Consider the following 25,499-nt stretch of genomic DNA (forward strand, 5'->3'; position numbering starts at 1 on the left):
CTAATAAAGTAAGATATCCAGGGGGTTCGATACTTCGAAAAATCAATATCCTCAACAGTGGCGGTAAATTTCTTTTCTGCCTATTATAACATATTTGAGAATATTCAGTTTTACGAACAAACTCGAGATACTCAATATATAACGTGACGTTACAATTAATCTGACGTCAAATATATTTCGAGAAAGAAAAAGAAAAGAGAAACTTTTGAAAAAAATATTGGGTTGGTGTGATTAATGAAGAAGTCAGCTGTTGTGATTTAACGAACGACAAAATGGTAACATAACATTAAGTAGATGGGCACCCGAGATGAACTTTTACTGCCTCATTGCATTAGGTATTGTATTTTTTGTTTATTTCTCTAACTTATATTACAAGAAGATATGAACCATACAAGCCAATAGCCGTCAAAATTTGGATAGATTTAGGACATAGTTGAGTAAACATGGCATAGTTATGATTGATTTTCTTAACGCTTGTCCCCTTTTTTCGCGCTATGTATGTGATCTCTGGATCCAAACATTTGAAAATCGACAATGTTATGAATGAGAACAGTAGATTATTGCCCCCGCAGGAGCGTAGCGACGAGGAGGCACTCATAGTTTCACGCATAGATATTGGACTGGAATCTCGAAAGTTTGCGCGTTTTGTTTTGTCGCGCAAGCATCCCCGTAGTTAGTCTCTTCCGTAAAAAATTCGGTTTTTTTCCGGGACGGTTGTATAAATATTTTCATATTACGTTATTATATGCTATTACCATTATTACATATTACATGTTATTAGTTTTGATTTACCACTGAAAAGCTGAAGCGAGTGTTATAAATGCAAATTATAACAGGTGTATGATATAACACAAATTACAATATTACTTGTGCAAATCAAAACAAACAAAATGGCAGACTGGTTATAATGATGAGCTGATTCATTGACTGGAAAAAGTGTTTGGTATGTCAAATTTAGTTTCTTGTCTTTGAAACTGAATACTAACTACTGAAATTTAGTCAGAAGTTCACTTCAGCAATGATTTAAACTCTTTTTCTGGAATCTTAAAATAAATTTGCTCAAGTTTTCAAATGTACAGTTGATATTTTTTGTTCAGACTCTAATTTATTTTTGTCTGTTATTTTATTAATAACTATACCTTTATTGTTTATAGGGCTTCTTGAGCTTTAAATACCATCATATGGTCGTAACTCGAGAAAGTCCTTCTTAACTTAGTAAAACAACCGGCAAAGTACAAAAAAGATGAATGTACGCATATGTAAAGTTGAGTAGTCCAAACGTGGTTGACTTTTTCTTTTGGTCTTCAAAATAATTTACCTCACTTAGAGTGTTTTTACGTCTTTTCAGTGTGGTAAATCTTTTTCAAAAACCTGAAAAAAGTTTGTTTACTCGTTAAACTTTACATGCGCACGTTAAACTTTTTCATGCAGTTGTGATAGCCTAAATAACTTACGCTCCAGTGGTTTGGTGAAATAGCTCCAAATTCTGGCTTTCTAAGTTAGGAGAGACCTTCCCGAAGGCATTTAACGGTGGCTAGACTAGGTACACAGGCAGTCATAAAGAAACACCATAAAGTGAAAGTATATAGCTAGCTATAAACTCAAAAAGTCTAACTTCCTGAAGGCACGTCTCTTCATTGTCTGCGCTGCGATCATCTTAATGGATTCAATCCTTTCAGCTTGGAGAAAAGATTGCATCATGAAAAAGTACTATGCACTTGAAAAGAAATTTAGGCGTATTTTAACTTTTCTCGACTGTACGTCTGCAACAACATAGAAGATTTTGCTTGAGAAGTGCAATCACAGCGTACGCAAGTGGAGCCCGGGCCTTAACTAGGATTGGTTTCTATTTCACCCAATTTAAGATGGCGCAGAACTTTTTGATAAATTTTATAAGCAGTATCCTCTTGACTATTGTTTATTAGGCAAAGTAGCAATGGAGAAATGTTGAAATATAGCAGCTAATGAAAGCAAAACAAGCTATTTCTGATTGGTTACCTTGTGGATTTATTCACTGCTATATATTTTGCCTACAATCTAAGATGTCTGCGGCATTATCAGAAAAGGTCTATTGTGAATAATAATCATGACATATATTGTTGTAAGAAAGAAACTGGGAGAAAAAAATAAACAGGAGATGTGAAAACCAGTAAGCTAATGATACCATAATTTTTGAAATATATTTTTGAGAAGCTTTTCCTTAAATTTTATCATATTACATGTTTTTTCCTTTATAAGCATAACGTTTATAAGCATATGCAGGCTCAGTTTTTGGTACCTAAACAATGGCTCTATTGTTTGAGAACAATAGAATGATAAGCATAATGCGAGCCTGATGTAGGGGCAAACACTTGCTTATAAAAAAAAACATGTATCAAGCTGCATGAATTCTTCAAGTATTGTGTTAATGGAATATGATTTTTTTTTCTCAAGCATATGCCTCAATCAATTAATCAATCATTCATGATCTTCTGCGTGGGCATTTATTAGTGAAAGCTATGACTAGTCATGTAATCACGACTACATGAGACCTTATCTAATAACACCCCTGTCTCGCAGCCCCGGTGGGGCTTTTTTCCCTCAGTGGGGATAACAGTTCCTATTGAAATCCCAATGGGTATAGCGATTTTATTCTTCCAAGGTAAAAAAATCCAGTTGGGATGGTTTTGAAGTGTAATTTCTAAACATTGAATTTCGAGTGGAGATGAAATTGAAGTCAATTTCCCACTATTTTCCCACTGGGGATGGAATTTTTGCCAAACTTTCCATTGGGGCTGGGGTCCAAGCGGGTTTGTCACACAGGAATGTCTAATATGCACAAACCCATTCATTCATTTATTTAATCTCGTCAAATTATTCTCTCACTGTAATTTCTTATTTTCAAATTTATTTTTTGCAGGAGTGTTATTCCTTCCAGTACCTTCATCAAAAAAGTTCGTATCTGGTGCAGGTGTCCCTCCCGTTTTAGTTATACCAAAATTCAATTACATCTACCCTGAAGAACTCAATTTTCCACAACACTTCCAATGTGTAAACAATATACCCGAATGTCGCGCTGGTGGCTGCATAATGAAATGGCTGGTCGAAAACAACCTTTTGTATAAGGATAATAGAAAATATCTGTCTGTTGATAATAACAAGACATTGTTCATCAGGGCACCTATTTCACAGGAAAGCCATAAAGGCCCGTTTGCATGTATGGTCGAAAAGAATAAGAAACTACTTGGCATGAGCACTGGGTATCTCAAATTTGTCAGTAAGTTTTATTTTGTTGAATTCAGTCATCTCTGATATCTTTGGATGCTACTTTTGGTATTTTCTCCTAACAAAATGAGTTATAAATCATTGAGTTTCAAGCACGAACAGCTAGAGGCGAAACTTTAACACTTCTCAGGCAAGAGAAATTGAAGCCACTTATCTCCCATCCAGAACCCGCATAGAACGCGCCAAAATCATGACCTTTGTTTTGGAGGACTACATTTTTTTAAATCTACCGATAGATTTTAGACTCAATCCGGCATTTGTGTAAAAACTACGCGCGGGCGTTCTGGATGGGAAATAAGTGGTTTCATTTCCAATCCAGGAGTCTCGCCTTTAGCCCTTCAATGGTATAAACGGACTTTCCAGTATCTATTTGCATCACTGAGAATTCCCTAGGCAATAAAGAAAAGGGAAAATCAAAAAGTTACTACCCAGAAAAGGGGATTTCCTTTCCCTTTTTGCTCCCAACACGAACAAACAGAGTGACAGCCGTAGATAAGGGAGATGTTCAAAACAATTGAAGACAAACGATACGTGACTCATATATTTCTTATACAGAGTCAAAAGAATTCCCTAAGCAATTTGGACATTCTCCGCGTTCCTCTCACGTATTAAGAAATGTATTTTCATGTTGGTAACCTTTTTGTTACTATGACAACTCAATAGAGAAAGGGGATGATAAAACTGTGATAAGAAGGAAGTTTAAGAAGAATTTTGATGGTTGTCAAAGCTTATTTATGTAAGTCTGGTCAATTATCAAATGTCTTCGAGCTTCCGAGTCTATAAATAGTCGCATATTGCACTACAAACTAGCCAGTAATAACCACAACAATTCAAAGTCTTGGTTGAAGATTAAAAATTAAATTTCCATTTTCTAAATTTTAAGCGATTCCCAAAAAGTACTTAGTGCGTGAAGATCTTGATGGAAGCACAATTGGGGATGTAGGCGTCAAAAAAAACCTTGGTAAGAATTATTTTTTCCTACAGCAAACAGTAATAATGTACATATAGAAAAGTACATACTACGCACTAGTTCTTTTCATTCAGTAGCTCAAAACTGAAGCTTTAGAAAATTGGAATGTTTATTATAATAAGTTTAGTTCTTTTGTTATTCTTTAGACTAATTTAGAAATTTTTTTTCAAGGGTTAAAAAACCATTTTCGGAACAAGGCATTACACGCTTTTCTTATTATAAGAATATCTTCTATAAGAATATCAGGGTGAAAATGGCCAAATCGTAAGAATACCCTAAGAATACCCTCTAGGGTGAATTTCACAGAATTTGATATGTAATTTTAACCCAAATGCTAACTCAAAAGGGCAAAACTCTCTAGTCTAAAAAAGTAAGAATACGTTAAGAATATTTCACCCTCAATTTTGGCACTTTCTTAAGAATACTTGACCCTCATCCAAAGTACACTATCAATCAATCAAATATTACTCTTTCTTTTGTATAGACATAGCAGGAGCATTCAAAGACGGAAAGAATGTAGCCTTGCTCATCGTCATTTTCATTTTCTTCTTCTTGTCAAGTCTTTCCTGGGGACTTATCATTTACTTCAAAACAAATGGCTTCTCGTCGGCGTAAGTTTCCTCGATGGATTTTAAAAAGGAATGAGAAATGTGTGCCTTGAGAGAACGCTCAAGTTCTGGAATGGGACAGAAAGTCGAGCCCCACAATATTTATTGATGTATGACACAGTTGTGGCTTTAGACTGGGAATCCAGTCGTTTATAACGTTTTTGTTGAAAGCGGGAAATTTTTATGTCGGGATATGGTTAAAATAAACTATATTGATGCTCCTGTCAAGTTTTCTACTTCCTATTTTTTACTGAGTTAAGTCGTCTAGCTATTGTGGCTTTTGAATTCTATTTAGTGTTATGGTTTATAGGTCCTTGACCTTATGGGTCCTTCTGACTGTCTGGGTTTGAACGTCGTGCTTTTAATTGATTGGTACTTGATTGGTACTATAAAGTCTTGTGTATATCTTGAGGAAGACCTTTCACGTGACAGACTCTATTCAACATTTTTCTAATTCCCAATTCATGATATTTATTCTCCTAAGTCAAGATGACGTCATATTTTTTAACGAAAGCATTCGAAAAAGCCGGATTTTGACCTCCGTGTTTCTATTTTTAGTAACAGAGAGGGGTCAAATCCCGGATTTTTTCGTGTGTTTCCGCTAGAGAAAGACCCCGGTTTAGCCAGTAGTAATAAATTTTGAACAACTTTTCTCTAGTTTAAATTTGCCAATACTGACAAAACCCAATGTGTTCGTATAAGAAATTACGTCATGAATATCATGAATTATTTTTCTTCTACAGAACAAAAGACGGTTACAAACTGCTTGAAGAGCAAGGAAGCGAGGAGGGAGAATACGAAGAAGTAGAAGATGAATACGAAGAAGCAGACAGAGGGAAGAACAAAGCGAAGAAAGAAGAAAAGAAAGAAAAGAAGAACGAAGTGAAGAAAGGAGAGAAGAGAAAAGAAGAGAAAAAGAAAGAGGAGAAGAAGAAAGAAGACAGCAGTAAGAAGAAGAGAGAAGAAAAGAAGAAGAAACAGGTGGAAAATGATCCGTACTATGATGAACCGTATGAAGAAGATTATGATACTGTCAAACAACGAAACGAGTAAGTTCCTTCCCAGCTGGCACACAACGTTGTTTTAACGTTCAAATAACGTAAGTTGGACGTTATGAATGTCAAATGGACGTTATTTTGACGTTGTATGCCGGCTGGGTTTCTGTTGATTGGTTAGAATTCTTGATGAAAATATTTGGAATGGTAGGGAAGAGAGAAATAGTGCTGTCAGTTAGCATGGCTTTTGATAGTATAATGATAACTAATAGCCTAGCTGATTAACGAGTTACCCGGACACAGTATAGTTCGATATAGAACTGTTTATTAAACAAATCACCTGGAATCAAACCTAGGCCAAAAGCACAAAATTCAAGGCTTTGAAAACTATACCAATATACCATAACACATGAAGCCAATCACACTGCAATTTACTGCGGGGAATCATACCAAATATCATAAGACAACTGGGACATATTTTTTTAAATTCTGCCCGGTACAGAAAACTATGTGGCCAACAACATTAAAAAAACTTTAAATGGTAATAACCCAAAGTGATACTGTACCCCCACGATTCTTAAACAGCAGACCCTCTACAAAAACGTAGGTCGTTTAAGGATAACCTGCAACCTTACTGATCACCGAGTTACCTGAAAATAGGTTATCTCGGTCGGTATTTATTGAACAAACCACCTCACCCCCAGCACAGGAAGAAAGCTTGACTACCATACCCACCGACCGTAGTACAGTGATAGAGCATCCGGCTACGGTGCGCAAAGTTGTGGGTTCAACTCCCAGCCGGGTTATACCAAAAATTCCTAAAATGGTACTTGATGCCTCTCTGCTTGATACTCAGCAATTAAGAGAAGGATCAAGGGTAAGTGGAGCGATTCAGGGAGAAAGAGTGGCGCCCTTCCCTACCTTCGGGTAGATATAGCTATCGAAAGGGGAGCCTTCAGGTCGCCTCAAACTACGGTCGCAGACTACTACTACCCACCTAGCCCGGGGTCCACTTAAAGCTTTTTTTATAGACTGAATGGCGCGATTAAGTGGCCCGGTAGTATATGGTAATATGCTTTTGCTTAGGCGGACTGTAAAACAGTCCGCCAGATTTTAGTTGTTTTTTGGAAGGTAAAAACAGTATGAAGCAATATTTTTATTTGAGAATAAGGGATTGCAAATCTGGTAATTGAGTTTGTTTCTCATTTTTGATTATATCTTTCAACTCCAAATAGTTTTATTGTTATTTGGATTTTTAATTTTTTTTTTCAAAATGGCGAACTCGCCAAACGCTCCTAGTCTACTTCACTGGACTCAGCGTCATAAAAAATTATCAAAAAGCAAAGTTCAGCCAAAAGTAGACTCTAGTCTACTACCCACCAAACACATGATAGTGATCTCAAATTTCAACTTTCTAACATTTTAGCTCCATCAATTCGACATACAACGAGCTCGCAGAGAAATCTAAAAAATCTTCATCTTCAAAGAAAGGGGCGTCGAGAGCGCCGCCCTCCAACGATGAGTATGATGATGTTTTTGAGGGAGGGAGTGATCTCTATGATGACGTCATGGTTCAAGCACAAGCACCACAAGCCAAAAAGCCTCATCTCAGAGGACATCGTATCCCAGGTTTACCCCCGGAGTCGCTGATTAAAGAGTTGTCAAGGATACCGGTTAACCCACCACAAGGGCGTGACGCTAAACTACACCTTATTAGTCGAAATAATTCTTCCAAACATCACAGATCACGGTCGAAAAGTCGAAACTCAGATGATTCGGAAATAGCTGGAATGAGTACAAAACATATTCAAAATAGTTCTTCAATTCGGTCACATAAAGGTCATAGCAGCCGCTCAAGTAGTAAGAGATAGTTAGCCTAAAAATAAAAAATGATAGATTGTACTTAGTTATCAAATTTTATAACCATTCAAAAAAATATACAATTTTTTTGTAGAATATAGATTTATACCAAGAAATTAACATGCTTGTTCGTCTCCCCCATAATTATAAACGTCAAGATCTAAATAATATCCCTTAACCTTCTTCTGAAACATGTAAAAAAGGTTCTTAACATGTACGAGTCTTGTACTGGCTACAGAGCCTTAGGCAGCAAAGCCTTTAATTCGACTCGGAACAAAGACTTATAACCAAAACAAGACGTCTAAGCGCATAATTATGCAAAATTATCTTATTGTTCGAACAATAAAAATAAATTTCCTTTGATCCGCACGTTAGTTGCCGACAAGATTCAAAAAAATGGCCGCCAAAACTCGAAGGCCACCAAATTTGGAACTACTTGTCCATGTAATTTTGCTAATTATGGTCTAATTATCATGAAATATGTCAACAAATTGGATTGGTTTGATTTTAGAATAATTATTCTTTCCATTTCTGCTCTTTGAACCTTGAACTTTGGCCAGAAGGAAGGAATTTCGCAAAAAAAAATGGCTGACTGGTTTCTGAGTATTTGCTATAATGACCCAAAAGATGGCTCTGAAATACTATGTTAGAGAATTTTTTGATGATAAAAATAATTTCTAGCATTGTAATATGACCAAACTTTAAGTCCATACCATTCTTTTTTGTGGCCTGGCTTTTTCAGACTGGCCTGGCTCAATTTTTTGGGCTATTTTTTGTTAACTGTCAGACTGTGTTTGTTGAAATTAAGTTTTCAGTTAGTTTACCTGGCTTTATGTTTGTTCAGATGAAAAGTATTCGGTTAATATCGCTCATTTTGATTCGATATAACTTTTTTCAATTTATTTAGGTGTAAAATATATATAATTTAAAAAAACATCAAAATAATCAACCATAAATTCTGTATATATCCTGCTCCTTGAAAAGGCATTTCAAAAACAGATGGACGACTTCAAATCAAGGATATCTTCAACAAACAAGATGTATTGTGATTAGAATTGAAATATATACAACATATCTAACACCCAATTGCCAATGCTGAAAAATATTTTGTCGCAATGATGGTTTTTGAATCATAACTTTAATTTTCTGGCTATTTTATTATAACACCGAATCAATTTGTCACTGGATGGATTCTTTGGATATCTTGATATATGTGGCTTGGCTGGTAGACCTGGTAGATTAGAATTATCAACAGCGATGATGAAAAGATTGCTATTAACACTAACAATATTTGGAATATCTTAAAATTTGGATAATGTACTAGAGACTAGCTCACAGCAGGCTACAAACTGAAATTGTGAGGGTTATTGCATCAGTATATATATGAAAATATTTGGTACCCCAACCGTGAAATTGTGATGTATGTCATTTGTAGAAAGTGGACTCAAATAAACAATTGATTATGCCTGGGTCATTGACTAAATAAGCGCCATCTGCCATCTCATGGACAGAATCTGAGATTTACAAAAATAACGTACATTCAATTGGCTAAAAATGGAAAGAGTATTGAAAGCTTGGATATTACTTTTAAAACAGTGTGCCAGATTTTTAATTTGGCAAGACTGGTTTCTGGCAAATGAAAAAAGTATTGCTTGTAGATAATCTTGAACAAATTTATATAGATGAATTCTTTGGCTAGGTAATTTTAACAAATTATAGAAAGCAAACAGCAAACAGAAGCAAACTATATAAATTAATCAGTCAGTCATCATAATGAAATTAATTTTGAGAGGTAATTTTGGAGGTAGTTCTTAATATTGTGAAATGCTCTGACTGTTAATACCAAAATTATTTGTTTGTGTAACAATTTTATTGTAGCGTAAGGGACTTATTGTCTATACTTTGTCATCTAAGTATCATTTTCAATCGTCAATTAATCCTCAGAAAAAATTAAATCAGGTCATCTATTTTCAAAAGAATTGCCTATTTTTGTCTATTATTGTATTGTGTATTTGAAAATTGTTTTTTGTTTGTTTCTCAGTATTACCAAACAATAAATTAATGATTTTGTATTTTTTGATTAGATTGTGTTATGCCAGTTAACTAGGGTCCTGGTTAAAGATATGTTACATGCATGAGTTACTTTGTTCATTTGTGTCCAGACATTTTTTTTACAAATCGAGGGAACCTTTTCTGGTGGGAACTAATTTTGGCAGGCAGCAAATATCCTAAATTTTTTTAATTTTGGTCGGAACTTATTTCGGCGAATAGTGAATTTTTTTAATTTTGGCGAATGACAGCGTAAATCTCTTCTATTTTGCCTTATTTTGAGCAATTTTGATGAATTTCAGGGTTATTTAGGCAAGGAAACAAAAAATTTAATTTTGGCGGGAACTTATTTTGGCGAGTGAGCAAAATATTTAATTTTGGCAGGAACGAACTTTGGCGAATTTCGCCTAAATTCCCAAAATTAGTTCCCTTAAAGGTACTTATTTTCTAAATAGGAAGTGATGAGTCAAAACAATGGGCTCTTCCAGAAAAAATCCGTTCATGGGGGGTGGAGGATGAATTGTCCAGGGGTATTGAAAAAATACCAAAGAATTGCAATGTCCAGGGGGTAAATTCCAATGTACAGGGGTAATTTTTTGTGTCCACGGGGTTGATTTGATGTTTGTCCAGGGGTATAACCCGTGTCCAGGGGGTTAAAAATTAAAATGTCCAGGGGTAATTCATGAAAAAAATAATATATCCTCCACCCCCCATGAACGGATTTTTTCTGGAAGAGCCCAATCCCATCATTTTTCATTAAATTTTTCACATTTTTATGGTACTGTAATTTTTATCAAAAGGTGTCATAAAAAAGTGAAATGATCAAACAGGCATTAAAAATAACAGGAGACTTGTTAAAATTTTATGTCAGAATCTCCTCAAAAGTTTGGATCAAAATATTGAAAATTGAGTGAAAAAAAATTGTTTAATTTTTCAATTCAATTATCAGTCTTTGACCCAAACATTGATTCTATCTTTTCAAAACAATATGATTAACAAAAATTTTTAGAATAAAAAAAACTTATACACTGGGAGTATCTTTGTTTAAAAGAAAAATTTAAAACTTTTAATAAAATAAGGTCCATAAAAGGCTCTAACTACTCTTGGGTACCTAAATAAATGGGGGTTTGGAATAAGCCAGATAGGAGAATTTATTTATTAGCGGGGGAGGGGAAGTTTATTACGTACCCAAAAGTACAGTTTTATATCGTAGATATAGTTTTAGTAAAATAGAGTTTAAAAAATGTTTGTATGTCATTCAAGTCCATCGTAAAATATCACGATACCCTCTAGTTGAGTGTCTACTACCATGATTATTATTTCTTCATTTCAATATCGATATTAACACATATAGGTATATTAAAATAGTCAATCAACATATCTTGTATATATGTACTATGTCATTCAAAATACCAAAAATATTCTCAAGTTTCCAATCAATTTAATTGAATGTCAAGAGTATGAATTATAAGATTGGGTTAATCATTCCACCATTTATGAAATCAGCCTTTTTAGAGTTTCATATATCTGCAAGTTTTGCAAACACCAAAGTTAAGTAGAAAAGTGATCAGCCATAATAAATGATAAACATTCACAACATATTAGTTCTTTAACTCGCTTTAACTCATCTGTCTTTTGGTACTGTAGGCCAGGTCGTCCTCAAAAGTTTAAAAGTGTCCTAAAGTCTTTGAAGCTCATCATTTGATCATCTTTGAGTACATCTTTCTGGTTTCCAATAGTTGTTGACGATCAACTGTTAGATATGAATATAGAAGGCAGTTTTGATGTTGATATATCAGGCTGTCGGGTTTCCTTTAGCACTTGAGGAGAGGAGCCCATATCATAAAACTTCAATTTGTATCTTTCTGTTACGAAGATGATTTGATTGCCAGTAAAACATTTTCACATTCATTTAGATTAGAACGAAGTCAGAGTTTCTAATTTTCTAATCAAAGTTTTTCTGCTTCAGCCATTTTGAAAATTTCGACGAAAATTCTGAGAAATTAGTAACATTGATTATTTTTGCTGAATCGGCAAAACAATTGTTTTTATTGCTGACGCGGCAAAATTGATTGTTTTCGTTCACTAATTATGCGGAAACCCTGTAGATATAGTTTATTGTATTAGAAGAACAATAACACGCTATCTGATGAGATCTAACTAAGGTGAAACAATGGTTAGACGTCTTGTTTTGGTTATAAGTCTTTGCTCGGAAGAAATTATCGGCAAGAAAACATTTGCAGTTGTTTATAAATTTCAGGAAAAATCCGAGAAGAAGTAAAAAAGTCTCATAGAACGAAATGAGCGTTTTATGAACGCTTCTAACAATGAAAAATAAGAAAACTTAAGAAAAGCAGTACCCAGTGGTTAAATCTAAGAAAGGTTTGAAAATCTCTCAAAAACAGAGTAACAGGATCGAATTTGTTTTCAAATTTAAATTCTTTGGATTAATTTGTTCTTTCTAAGATATAATTTAAGTTTTCATACAGTAACAAACAGGATCCTATTTCTTTTTGAAAAGTTACAAAAAAACAAGCAACATGCTGAATGGACCTACCTGATGATGAAAGCTGAATAATAAGGCAATAAGGATAAAAATGAAAACAATCAGTCAGACGATATAGCGCTTTGCAAAAATGCATAACACATTAAATCTTATCATTGATTGTTGATGGGGGAAGAGGGAAGGGGAGTAGGGAAAATAGAAATAGAAAGTTCCGGTTGCAAAAATCAGTTTTATTGACAATTGAATCATGCTTAATGGTGGGATTTGTTATCAATAATGTTTTTGTGTGAAAAAACAAAGAAGTAAGAAAAAAGCCAAATGAAAATCTGCAAAAACGGCGATTACCGGCATATTTCCGGCATTTTCAGCCGGGAAAGAATTTTTCGCGAAAAGTAAACTCGGTCATGTTTTGAGCATTGCGAATACGCATCTTTCTGCAAAAAATCATTTCAATTTCAAAAATCAAATTCGAGATAATGTCAAAAAACTGGTTTTACCGGCATATTTCCGGCATTTTCAGCCGGAAAAAAATGTTTTTTCGAAAATCGGGCTCCGTCACATTTTAGGTATTGTCATCTTGCATCAGTGTGCAAAATTTCATAAAAAAATATATAGTACAGCTCGACAAATTCAAGAAATACTGTCTTTCCGGCGAAAATAGGTTGTTCCGGCGATTTTTGAGTAGTTCCGGCTTCAAAAATCAATTTTTGAAAATTGAAACATGCTTGATGGTTGGCATTGTTATTAATAATGTTTTTGAATGAAAAAACAACCAATTATAAGAAAAAAATCCAATGAAAATCCAGAAAAACGGCGATTTCCGGCATATTTCCGGCATTTTCGACCGAAAAAAATTTTTTCTCGAAAATTGGACTCGGCCATGTTTTGAGCATTGTTAATACGCATCTTTGAGCAAAAAATCAGAAAAAACTAATGATAAAATCTCGAGAAAATGCCAAAAAACCAGTTTTTCCGGCATATTTCCGGTATTTTCGGCCGGAAAATTTTTTTTTTCGAAAATCGGGCTCCGTCACATTTTGGGCATTGCCATTTTGCATCTTTATGCCAAAAATCAGAAAAAACTAATGAGCCAATCCTGAGAAAAGCTGGCAACAGACGAACGAACGAACGGACGGACGGACATGGGTTAATTTAAAGGACCTCCACCGGGGTACCCGGAGGTAGGTCCAAAAATCTACAGCAGTTTTAACCAGTTTTTCAAACACATTTTACTGTTGATCATTATGATAAAAATGAAAATTTTAGAATGAAATTACTGTATGAAGGGTTGTGAAAATGAATTAAAATAAATCTTTTTAAATTACAAAAATACGAAAAAAATCTTAAATTGATTGTATAACCCACAGAGACTAAAAACAACAAAAACTTAAAATGGTATTAAGATAATTCTTGAAGATAAGTTTTGAGCTAGAACCCTAAAAACTAAGATAATCAGAGATGGGGTTCCTTCATCTCATCATACTAGGTTCACGCTTGTAAGAGCTGATCGACAAAACAAAACGGTCTAATGAAACCTGCGAGGTTCCTTCATTCTGATAATACTTGGTAATAATTACATATGAAGCGCAGAGAGTTGAAAAGAAGTGCGGTCAAAATGAAAAATACAAAAAATTACAGAGTGATAAAAAAGTGACAGAAAATATTATAAGGTACTTTACGAGGCGACTGCCGTCTTTTTGTATTCGATTCGGTCGACTTTGACGTCATCTCCATGAAGCTGGTAGACATATGCGACTACAGTTTCTGCTTGTATATCCATCAACACAAAAGAGGGGACGATGTTTCTAAAGAAAAAGAAATAGCGATTAAAAGACAGGTCAAAGAAAAGATTTGTAAAGAGTGAAAGCAAAAATGAAAGTCGGGTATTTATCTTCTTACTTACAATGTAGGTAATCTTAGGTTCCAAATAAACGAGAGGGGGAGGGGGTGGAAAATTTCCAAAATTTTAATAAACGGGGGGACCTAATTGCCGGGGGGGCCTAATTGCCGGGGGGGCCTAATTGCCGGGGGGCCTAATTGCCGGGGGTTGGAAATTGTACTTGTGAAAGCCCAAAAATAAGGTAAATATAGGCTAAAAGCAGGCTATTTAGAGCAGAAGGACCTTCTTTTGAAAGCTGAAAAAATTCTTAAAAATTAATAAACGGGGTCCTTATAAGGTCCGAAAAATAAACAAGCGGGGGGGGGAGCGTTTATTTGGAACCTAAGAGTACAACCAGCGAACTTTTCAGATTTTATACGATAAACTTTATGGAATACACTGGTCTCATCTTTAGCATAAGAAACGATTCAACGATCGGTCCATCCAAAAGTTATCACAATGAATATTAGGGAATGTATCTTTTGTTTCAAAAAGTTCGTCGAAAATGTTCCTCTTCTCTAGGTCATATTATTAACAGTCGAACGTGCCCAACGCAATGGGCTCAACTTCAGATAGCTTCAGATTATTCAAAGGCCCGATAGTAGCCAAACAAACCAAAGATTATTGCCCAAGCCTCGAAAATCAAAACTTTTGAAAAATGAAAAATCAAACAAACAGATAATCACCAATGAACAAGTGTGCCAAATTTCAGTCAAACGCGACCGTTTTTGAAGAGCTCAGGCTGCCCCAATGTCTTTGTGACAGACAGACACACAGACACACATATTGTCATATTCTAGCTCTAGCTCAACTGAAGTTTAGAAATATAGTACACGTTTTTTTATAAGAACATTGAACATTTTTGAAGCCTTCGGATTTTCGTAACTTTTTAAGTTTTAAGCCTAAAAATGTTCTAAGCATGTTCTTATTTTGCCATTTTTTGAGATTTTTGTCCATTTTCCTAAGAAATTGAGTGTTTAACTTGTTCTTGACATTTTGGCAATCGAAGCCTTATGTTTTTATATTGTTTGTTCTTATAAAAAAACGTGTAGAAAGCCAGTGTATTGTATGTATGTTTAGGCCGAAGTTTTGATTGATTAAAACCAGACTTGCAAATCAAGAGGGTGATAGATAAAAGGAAAACTTACAAATCTAGAGGATTGTATGCACCAGTTGCAGACCCTGGGTTGACGTAGAATTTTCCCTCGTGCTCGTATGCTTCGAACTGTAAGAAAAGAAAAAGTTTAATCATTTATTTAGCCTGTTATAAACCCTGAAAACACAGACCTAAATGTTGTCAACCTTTCAACATGTTCACGACAGATCTCGAGGTTCATAAGCTTATCTAAATATATTAACGAAGTTTACAAATTTATGAGCCAATATTGTGAGCTAAGAAATTCGAAAGACACAAAATATATCAGAGCACTTACTCTGTGTGTATGCCCTGTGATCAAAATATCAACATCCAACTGCCTTTGAACCTAAAAACATAAATACAAAGTGTGCTTAATTATGTACATAAGGTAAGAGTAACTTCTTCAAACAGTAAAATGACCTAATTATATGAACTTTGACCCAGATTTTGATTTTTGCTAACAACAAAATTTTCTGTTAAGATGGTCGCGGTGATGATTTTTTCTCAACTTAGACTGGTGTTAGTGGGAAACTAACTAATAAAACCAACACAACAGTCTGTTCCTCTAAAGGATCCTGCATTGTAACACGCATGCGTAATTTGTCGTTCTTTTAGACCACATGTAGTTAATTCCCGTGATAAACGAAAGGGAATGAATCGTTGGTACAGGGGTGGTACAGTCACTTTCGGTCGGGGTCGTGGACGGCAAAATATGTCGTTTTTTATGAAATTTGTCGTTCTTTTTGTCTATTTTTAGTAATGCAGGATTCTTTAGATAAACCCCCTCAAAATGTCCGAAAACTCTAAGTTGCTGGGACAGATGACAGGTGAGACGCTTCACTTTTAAGTATTTGTTATACGACTCTTCTGTAATCTTGTCTACAACTATAAACAGCCTTTAGAGAATAAAGAAGAAATTTGATATTACCATAGCAAGCGATTCCGCATCGCCCCATGGAACAATTTGATGGCCATGACATAAACCAATACGGAAAGGTCCAACACTCACAACTTTCTGTTCTGGGTATGTTATGTTCTAGTTAAAAAGCATACAGAAAAATTATTCTGTACGTAAACGATAATAAAGAATCTGTGTATGTCAGCAAAAAAGAACAATCAAATACAACTTTAAGTGCATTTTTCCATTATGAGATAATTACATTTGCTAATAACTTTAAAACAAAAAACGTCAAGAGTTCATACTTTTATAAATATTTTTTTTGTAATTAGGAAGACACTTAAATACTCCAGAGGCCCTAAAATGGCATTATTTTGAATTAAGCTTGCATAGATTGGAACTGAACAATTTCATTCCATCATCTAATGTATCGGACTTTAGCCTATACAATTTAGTTGAATGCTTCATAAAAGAGGGGGTATGGTCTTAAAGTCTATTTTCTAAACCATGGACTTTGATAATAACCACCCCCCCCCCAAATAAACAAGGGGTTGAAAGAATTGTCGAAATCTAATTTTTACATAAACTCATTACACTATCATAATATCACCAAAATTTATGATAACTTACCTCTTCAAAATCACCACGAACAACGTGGACGTCACTTGCTAATGTTTTCAAATAGTCATATGATTCTTTGGTACAAAGGTTTCCTGTACATAAGATGTGTTGAATTTTGCCTGGTACCTAAGGTTTAAAAATGCTTCATTATACAGTAACATGTGAATTGCAATTATGACGAGATAAAAGAAAAGAAAATGAAATGGAAAGCTGCTTTGAAAGTAAGGTGATGTAATCATGACTTGAAATATAAGTTTAATCTTGCTATAAGACAAAATGCCCAGTAAGATGTTGGACTTGAGTAGACATCGCTAGTTTTAGGGTGAGGAATTAGATTATACAATACTCATTTAAAAGAAAACTCCAACGAAGAATCACAACTAATGCTAGACATTACACCACTATATTATCAGCTATATTATGGCTTCAAAGCATTATGGGTTAAGCAGGCTCAAAAACACAAGGTGTTGTGGTGATGAAAGTTACCTCTATGGCCTTTGACAGACAAAAGAGAGCTTTATTCATGGCCATACAGGGAGGGGGTAAGTACTGAAATATCAGACATTATGATGTTTAGAGATGTGGTGTTCACCCAAAAAACTTAAAAATCCTTTTATCTTTTATCTACTAAAATACCTGGTATCCAGATTAAAATTTGAGACATTTTATTCTCTAAAATGTAGTGGTGGCGGTATGCAAAAAAAATGAAAAGCCTTTTAGTACTCATATATGTCTGAGATTTTAGTACTAAAACCCCAATCCCCCTGGGCCATAAGGTAGCTCCAGAATGAAAAAAATACTGACCAATAACTTCTTGAACTTTACTGGTAATCCACTTTTTCGATGTGGGATGTGCAGGTCACCGAGAACAAGAACAAGCTAAATATTGAGAAATATTAGATAAGAAAGAGTTAATAGACATTACAGGTATTTTTTATAAGAATAGTGTTTTTCCAATTCATCATATCATGAATATTCTTAACCTTTTTACATTTTAGAAAAGTCATCCTGGAATATTCTTACGGTATTCTTAGGTTTGGATCCAAGCCCAGCCAAAATCTAGCATGTAGTATAGTTAATTTTGTAGAACTCTTTATCATTGATGGGGAATAATTGGCAATTTAACCAGCGAAATACTCTAAAATAGCTTATTCTTACCATATTCTTAATTTTTTAGTCAATAAATATTATTAAATGTATTCTTGTGAACAAAAAAGTGTGTAATAAAGAGGTCTTCATTCAAGTTGCTAGCTTAATTTCTAAGTTTTACCCAAATCTAATTGGTGAGCTTGAAAGTGACACACTTTGGAACCAATTGCAACAGGATAAGTGTACCTTTACAAGTACAAAGTTATTTACGTTTTTGATGTTTAACCAGGCAGGAGGGCTACATCTCACTCAAGTTTTCAGATTTGTATGTCTTATTCTGTGATACAAATTTCAGTAGAATTTTGTTGAATCCTGAAACATCTGCATTTCTAGTTCTCTGTGTCTTTTAAAAATTTTCTCAGTGTTTTCAAATAGTGCACACTTTTTATAAGTTTTTTATAAAAACATTTTATAAGAGTCACAAAGAAAGCAAAAATTTTCCAAATCAAAAACAAAATTAACAACAATAATTTTTGGCCTAAAAAACAAAACTTCATTATTTTTCGTTCAGTTTTAATTTTTCAAATCCTCTTTGGAATCTATAATTACAGTGAAGTCTGGCTTGCATTAGCCCAGTTTTTGTTCTCTTTCTCTTATTCACACTAGAAAAATTCCTTGCTCTTCTATTTCAATCTCATAAGAATATTTTAGGGCTAAAATATAATATGGTTTGCAGTTGAAGCTCATTCCTATTAATGATTGGATAATTATCATAAAAAATATTAGAATAAGAGAGCTAAAGATCAAAATAAAAGGCTAGGAAAAGAACTTGACAAATTATTACAATAATGTATAATGCCATTTGGGCTATGTATAGCAATTTAAATTGTACAAGGGTTATTGACTTGGAAATTTTCCTGAGAGGGCCTTGATTTTCTAAATTTTTGAGATCATTTTCTGGAATTTCCAAGGTATATATTTATATTTTCTTATCCCAATAAAATGTAATAAAAATATCTAACAATTTTTTATTATTCCCATTTGTTTGGAGCCCGCACATAGGTTTTGTTTTTTTGTGGATGTAGTTTCAGTTTGGAACATGATGCCTGTTTGAGTTTTTGTTGTTTCCAAACTGGATTTTCCAAAATCATTTTCTACCCTATTTTTCATAAGAATCAGTAAACTTTTTGTTGCGGATCGATATTACCGTAATTTGGTCTAATGTTGACATCCCTCTTTTAATTTTGGCACCTTCTTTGGAGGTGGAATAATAGGAAGGTCGGAATCGCTGATTGAAACTAATTTTTTTTTGCTTAGCAATCAGAGAGAAAATCTTTTTTCTATCAGTGATTCCGACCTTCATATTATTCCTATCTCTAAGGAAGGGTGTCGGAATTAGAAGAGGGATGTTGACATTAGACTGACTTACGGTATATACTTTTCTTAATTTGACACTTTATTTAAAAGCCTAATTGTTCTTTACGGTATATCCTATTTTTATTTTTAGGGAAAAACGGAACGATTCTAGACTTTATGATATGTGAACAATATAAACTTTGAAATTCAGCCATCCCAGGCGCAGAATTGTTTTGATAATTTTGACAACCCATGGTATGGCTCAAACTTTTCTGAAAGGTGAAAAAAATAAAATTATATACTGAATTTTGAGATGTTCAATTGAATCCATTGCCTCACGTTTTTGCAGTGTAGCTGGAACCTTGATATTCCAGGATTAGAAAACGCTATACCTGTTATCTTTTTTCTTTACAAAGAATCAACAAGCGATCAACATCTGACATCCATAAACTCCACACATTTCCTCAGAAACTTTTAAAATCATCTGCCATTATGACTTTCTTGAAGCTGTTCCAAAATGAACGGAATGTATCGGAATTCCTATGGAAGTTCTTTTCCGAAATTTGTAAAATAGCTAAGTCGTCAAAAAAACTTTTCCCGGGGGTTTGAGGAAAAACAGAACTGCTATCATTTGTTTTTTATTTAACCAGATATTTAAATTTGGGCTCAAAAATACTTTAAAAAAAAGTTGATAATATTCAATATACTATTTGTGTCTCTTAGAAAACAAACACTTACAGAACGACATCGTTTATCATTGAATACCCCCGTATTTAGACCATTCTATTGTGGGCGCAAAATGGGGCGGAAACTAAGTAGCACCCTCAGTGCAAGATTCCCGCCTCATCTTTATTCGCCCGCACGAGAATGCAAGCTAATCATTTTTTTCTCGTGCACTCGAGGGGGAAAGGAAAGTGATTGATATTCTTTGAAGGAAAAATGTCAGAAACAAACCCAAAGACCAAAAGATGCCTCACTGTTTTGAACTTCAAAAAGTCCCAAACACACAACCAGAACTGTCCGCGCATGTTCTGAGCGTGTGTGGAGGGCCAGGTTTTCGGGAAAATTTTACTGGACAAAGAGACCAATGTAGATGTTGTTTACTTGGACTTTTCTAAAGCTTTCGATAAAGTGGATCATTCCATTGTTCTGTCGAAATTCAAAAGGCTTGGAATAACTGGTAAAATCTATAATTGGATAGAGTCCTTTTTGAGAGACAGGCAACAAACTGTAGTGGTTAATGGTGTGAAATCAAACAACCAAGAAGTTATCTCAGGTGTACCACAAGGAAGTGTACTTGGACCCCTGATTTTCCTGATACTCATTGGAGACATAGATGAGAATGTTATCCAATCTATCGTCAAGTCCTTTGCAGATGACACTCGCACAACCAAGTCCAATAAAGAATGCTGAAGATGTAAAAATATTGCAACAAGACCTTCAGATTTATTAATGGAACAATCGCAAACAATATGAAATTGAATGATGCAAAATTTGAATTGCTACGTTATGGCTCAAATACAAAAATCAAAAATGAATCTTACTATACCTCACCATCAGGAGATAAAATTGAAGGAAAGGAATATGTTAAAGACCTGGGAGTTCTTATGTCCAATGATTGTCTATTTAAACATCAAATTGAATCAATAATTGAAAAAGCCAAAAACATCATTTCTTGGATATTACGTACCTTCACTTCCCGCTCTACACATACCATGATCACTCTCTATAAATCACTTGTGATCCCTATACTGGAATATTGCTCAGCGTTATGGAGCCCCAGTACTATTAGTCTTATTCAAAGACTTGAAGAGATCCAGAAATCATTCTTGAAACAAATAAAAGGAACACACCAAAATTATCGGGAAAGTCTAAAGAAGCTTAGAATATACTCACTTCAAAGAAGGAGAGAACGCTACAGGATCATATACACCTGGAAAATATTGGAAAATCTTGTGCCAAATATCAATGATTGCTTCAAATCTAAAGACCATCCAAGATTAGGACGAATGTGTTTTAGCAAATACGCCGGTCCAAACAATTCAAAATTACGCGACAGTACCTGACTATACAAGGAGCAAAACTTTCATTGCATGCCAAGACATTAGAAACTTGAAAAATTTAACTGTTGACAAATTCAAAAATACACTTGACAAACACTTGCAAAAAATTCCCGATGAACCCCAAATCCGTGGTTATACAGGGTGCAGGAGAGTTGACTCAAACTCAATTTTAGACATGAAATCTCTCTGCTGATCCATTTCTTCCTTCAGGAATTATGGATTGAATGAAGATTGTGGTGTGGATCAAAAGATTCTTGCCAGAGCGGTACGCTCAAACACATCCAAAAGTATCAAAAGTAAGTATCCTTCTACGCCTCTGCCGCCCTTTCCAAGAGGGTGGTAGAAGTTAGTCTTTTTTACTACTATCGACTGTTGAATTTCTTCTACTGACTTTCGTATTACTATATCAGTGGTATTATAATATAATTATAACCAGAAATAATATAATTACGACAAGAATTTGCAAAATTTTGTATATTTTGCCCGCCGGTAAGGTGGAGTGATTCAACTGGAATAAATAAAAATAAAAATGACCCAAAAATGTTTGGGGTATATCCTTGCTGTGAATTGTCAATTTTGAACCATTTTAGGAAAGTAAACTATGCAATAGATGGAATAGCCCATTATCATTCAACAGAATAAAACAATGAAAAAATATAAAAAGTAACTTCGAAGAAGGAGACAGGATAGTTGCTGAGATTGAAAAATAAAATTCCTCAAGCACACTCATTCCAATTAGCTGTTAAAAGGTTTCAAAATGAATAAAAAGGACCACAAGGAAGTGTACTTGGACCCCTGATTTTCCTGATACTCATTGGAGACATAGATGAGAATGTTATCCAATCTATCGTCAAGTCCTTTGCAGATGACACTCGCACAACCAAGTCAATAAAGAATGCTGAAGATGTAAAAATATTGCAACAAGACCTTCAGATTTTATATCAATGGACAATCGCAAACAATATGAAATTGAATGATGCAAAATTTGAATTGCTAAGTTATGGCTCAAATACAAAAATCAAAAATGAATCTTACTATACCTCACCATCAGGAGATAAAATTGAAGGAAAGGAATATGTTAAAGACCTGGGAGTTCTTATGTCCAAGGATGTCTATTTAAACATCAATTGAATCAAATAATGAAAAAGCCAAAAACATCATTTCTTGGATATTACGTACCTTCACTTCCCGCTCTACACATACCATGATCACTCTCTATAAATCACTTGTGATCCCTATACTGGAATATTGCTCAGCGTTATGGAGCCCCAGTACTATTAGTCTTATTCAAAGACTTGAAGAGATCCAGAAATCATTCTTGAAACAAATAAAAGGAACACACCAAAATTATTGGGAAAGTCTAAAGAAGCTTAGAATATCTCACTTCAAAGAAGGAGAGAACGCTACAGGATCATATACACCTGGAAAATATTGGAAAATCTTGTGCCAAATATCAATGATTGCTTCAAATCTAAAGACCATCCAAGATTAGGACGAATGTGTTTTAGCAAATACGCCGGTCCAAACAATTCAAAATTACGCGACAGTACCCTGACTATACAAGGAGCAAAACTTTTCAATGCAATGCCAAAGAGCATTAGAAACTTGAAAAATTTAACTGTTGACAAATTCAAAAATGCACTTGACAAACACTTGCAAAAAATTCCCGATGAACCCCAAATCCGTGGTTATACAGGGTGCAGGAGAGTTGACTCAAACTCAATTTTAGACATGAAATCTCTCTGCTGATCCATTTCTTCCTTCAGGAATTATGGATTGAATGAAGATTGTGGTGTGGATCAAAAGATTCTTGCCAGAGCGGTACGCTCAAACACATCCAAAAGTATCAAAAGTAAGTATCCTTCTACGCCTCTGCCGCCCTTTCCAAGAGGGTGGTAGAAGTTAGTCTTTTTTACTACTATCGACTGTTGAATTTCTTCTACTGACTTTCGTATTACTATATCAGTGGTATTATAATATAATTATAACCAGAAATAGATAATTACGACAAGAATTTGCAAAATTTTGTATATTTGCCCGCGGTAAGGTGGAGTGATTCAACTGGAATAAATAAAAATAAAAATGACCCAAAAATGTTTGGGGTATATCCTTGCTGTGAATTGTCAATTTTGAACCATTTTAGGAAAGTAAACTATGCAATAGATGGAATAGCCCATTATCATTCAACAGAATAAAACAATGAAAAAATATAAAAAGTAACTTCGAAGAAGGAGACAGGATAGTTGCTGAGATTGAAAAATAAAATTCCTCAAGCACACTCATTCCAATTAGCTGTTAAAAGGTTTCAAAATGAATAAAAAGGATCGTTATGTGTTATCAGCTCTCTAGATAAAAGATACTGTATGAGCAAAAATTACTTACAACCATTCTGAAAAGATGAAAATTTATTCGTTCTTTGCCTGACTTTTTTTTGGGAACTTCGTCTTTTTTATGAAGATGGGCGGAGCGAGAAATGTAGCTTCACTTTCGTTTTCAAGATGTGGCAAATTACAGATCTCAAAGTAAAGATTGAAAGTCTCAATTGAGGATCACAATAGTAATTTTACATATGTATTTTCTAAATTAAAAATTTTTTGATGAGAAAAAAAGTAACATTTTGAAATATGATGGGTAATTTTTGGAAAAAATTATGAAATTGTTATGAAATATTTAGTCTGTAAAATAGTTTGAAGGATTTTTCAGAAATCGGGTGTCTTCTGGGCGTAATTTATAACGCCCATTTCAATTCCAAGAAAAAGATGGCGTCGCTTGGCGGACAGGTTTCGTAGGTTTTCGTTGGACTGTTGGATTCGTTTGCCAACCTTTGGTTTGGCTATTTGCTACTGTTGTGTTAGACAGTTAGATCTGGAATGTATGGTAAAGTAAACCTTGACTATTCTAAAAAATAAGTATTAAACTAAGGAAGAATTGGAAGTTGGTGGAAGTGCCAATAAATACTATCTTGTTTTATAAAACAAAACTATGTTTTAAAAAAAGGAGATATGTTGTGATATGTTAAGTTATGATATAAACTATGTTTTTAAATAAATTAGTTTCGTTTAAAACGAGATAGTTTTAGTCATTTTTTTGAAAGTGTTTAGGGTCAAAAGTCCTGGGGGCTAACAAAAAATTCATAAATCTTTTGGGGGACTTAAAACTCAGGGGGCACCTAATTTTTGCCTGGGACCTAAACCCAAGCTGACGCTACATGCAATTGAATTAAAGACCTTTCCTGGTTAAGATTAAGTAAGTAACTAAGTAAGTATTTATTTACCATTTAACACTACAAAAAAGATACAAGTGATAATATATATGCACAAAAAATAGACCTTTTTTTAAAGAGGCAGCCATGTTGAATAATTATGTACTCCAGCAAAAAAACAATGATACAGCCATGCATAATTACTGTATCATGCATATTTCAAAAATTATGCATGGCCGTATCATTGTTTTTATGCTGGAGTACATAATTATTCAACATTGCTGCCTCTTTAATTAAAAAAAGGTCTATATATCGCCGTGTCAAAAGTCCATTTTTTCGAAAATTGAGTTAAGACCATAACCCCCTATTTCAGCATGCACCTTTTCCAAAAATGGCCTCAAATCCACAGAATTCTTATAGGAAAGTGGTGTATTTTGCAATTCAAAAAAAATAAGAATTTAGAATGTTCCATAATATCAACCATAAACAGCCTTAAGTCCTGAATTTTAGGGTAAAAAGTCTTGGGAAGCCTTATGTCCAAATTTTATTTTTCTATGAAGCATTGACATGAAATGTGTAGCCTTAAGTCCAACACATCTGGTTAATGGACTTAAGGTATTTTAAAGCTCGATTTTAGCTTGAAACTTGCTAAGTATGAAGATTTTAAGTTAAATTCAATACAGCCTTAAGTCCAATAAATGCCATTTTAGAGCCTCTGGACTGGAGCAAGCTATTAAAACCTCTTTTTGACCACAAAAAGATAACTATAATGCCCCCATAATATCAAAAGTATGGACTCTTGGCATTATTTCTTTCTTAATTATCATCAAATGAAACCTTTAAAGTCAATTATCTCAAAATGGAAAAAATGGACTTAAGGCTGCTTAAGGCTGTCTTGAATTGACACGGCGATATGGAAGGAGACCCACCGCCTTATTCCGATGGGGTCTTTCAAAGATACAAACTGAAATAAAAACAAACCTTTCACTGTGACGCAACGA

The 25,499-nt window shown here is 34.3% G+C and overlaps 2 protein-coding genes across 2 annotated transcripts; one reads left to right on the forward strand and one right to left on the reverse strand.

Moving 5' to 3' along the window:
• Positions 1 to 233: 233 nt before the first annotated feature.
• On the forward strand, positions 234 to 5,989 carry LOC136806355 (uncharacterized). The gene is made up of 5 exons (XM_067062921.1): positions 234 to 335; positions 2,900 to 3,256; positions 4,148 to 4,225; positions 4,719 to 4,845; positions 5,586 to 5,989. Exons 1-5 carry the CDS (start codon positions 308 to 310, stop codon positions 5,893 to 5,895), a joined length of 900 nt encoding a protein of 299 aa, XP_066919022.1. The 5' UTR covers positions 234 to 307; the 3' UTR covers positions 5,896 to 5,989.
• A 7,465-nt stretch (positions 5,990 to 13,454) lies between these two features.
• On the reverse strand, positions 13,455 to 23,801 carry LOC136806365 (vacuolar protein sorting-associated protein 29-like). Its single transcript, XM_067062931.1, has 7 exons — positions 23,679 to 23,801; positions 17,593 to 17,667; positions 16,798 to 16,914; positions 16,198 to 16,305; positions 15,565 to 15,615; positions 15,280 to 15,356; positions 13,455 to 14,057 (listed from the first exon to the last, which is right to left on the reverse strand). Exons 1-7 carry the CDS (start codon positions 23,682 to 23,684, stop codon positions 13,928 to 13,930), a joined length of 564 nt encoding a protein of 187 aa, XP_066919032.1. The 5' UTR covers positions 23,685 to 23,801; the 3' UTR covers positions 13,455 to 13,927.
• Between the last annotated feature and the right edge of the window lie 1,698 nt (positions 23,802 to 25,499).

This window comes from Clytia hemisphaerica, unplaced genomic scaffold (genome assembly GCF_902728285.1).
Source record: "Clytia hemisphaerica strain Z4C2 unplaced genomic scaffold, Clytia hemisphaerica genome assembly, whole genome shotgun sequence".
NCBI classification, from domain to species: domain Eukaryota; kingdom Metazoa; phylum Cnidaria; class Hydrozoa; order Leptothecata; family Clytiidae; genus Clytia; species Clytia hemisphaerica.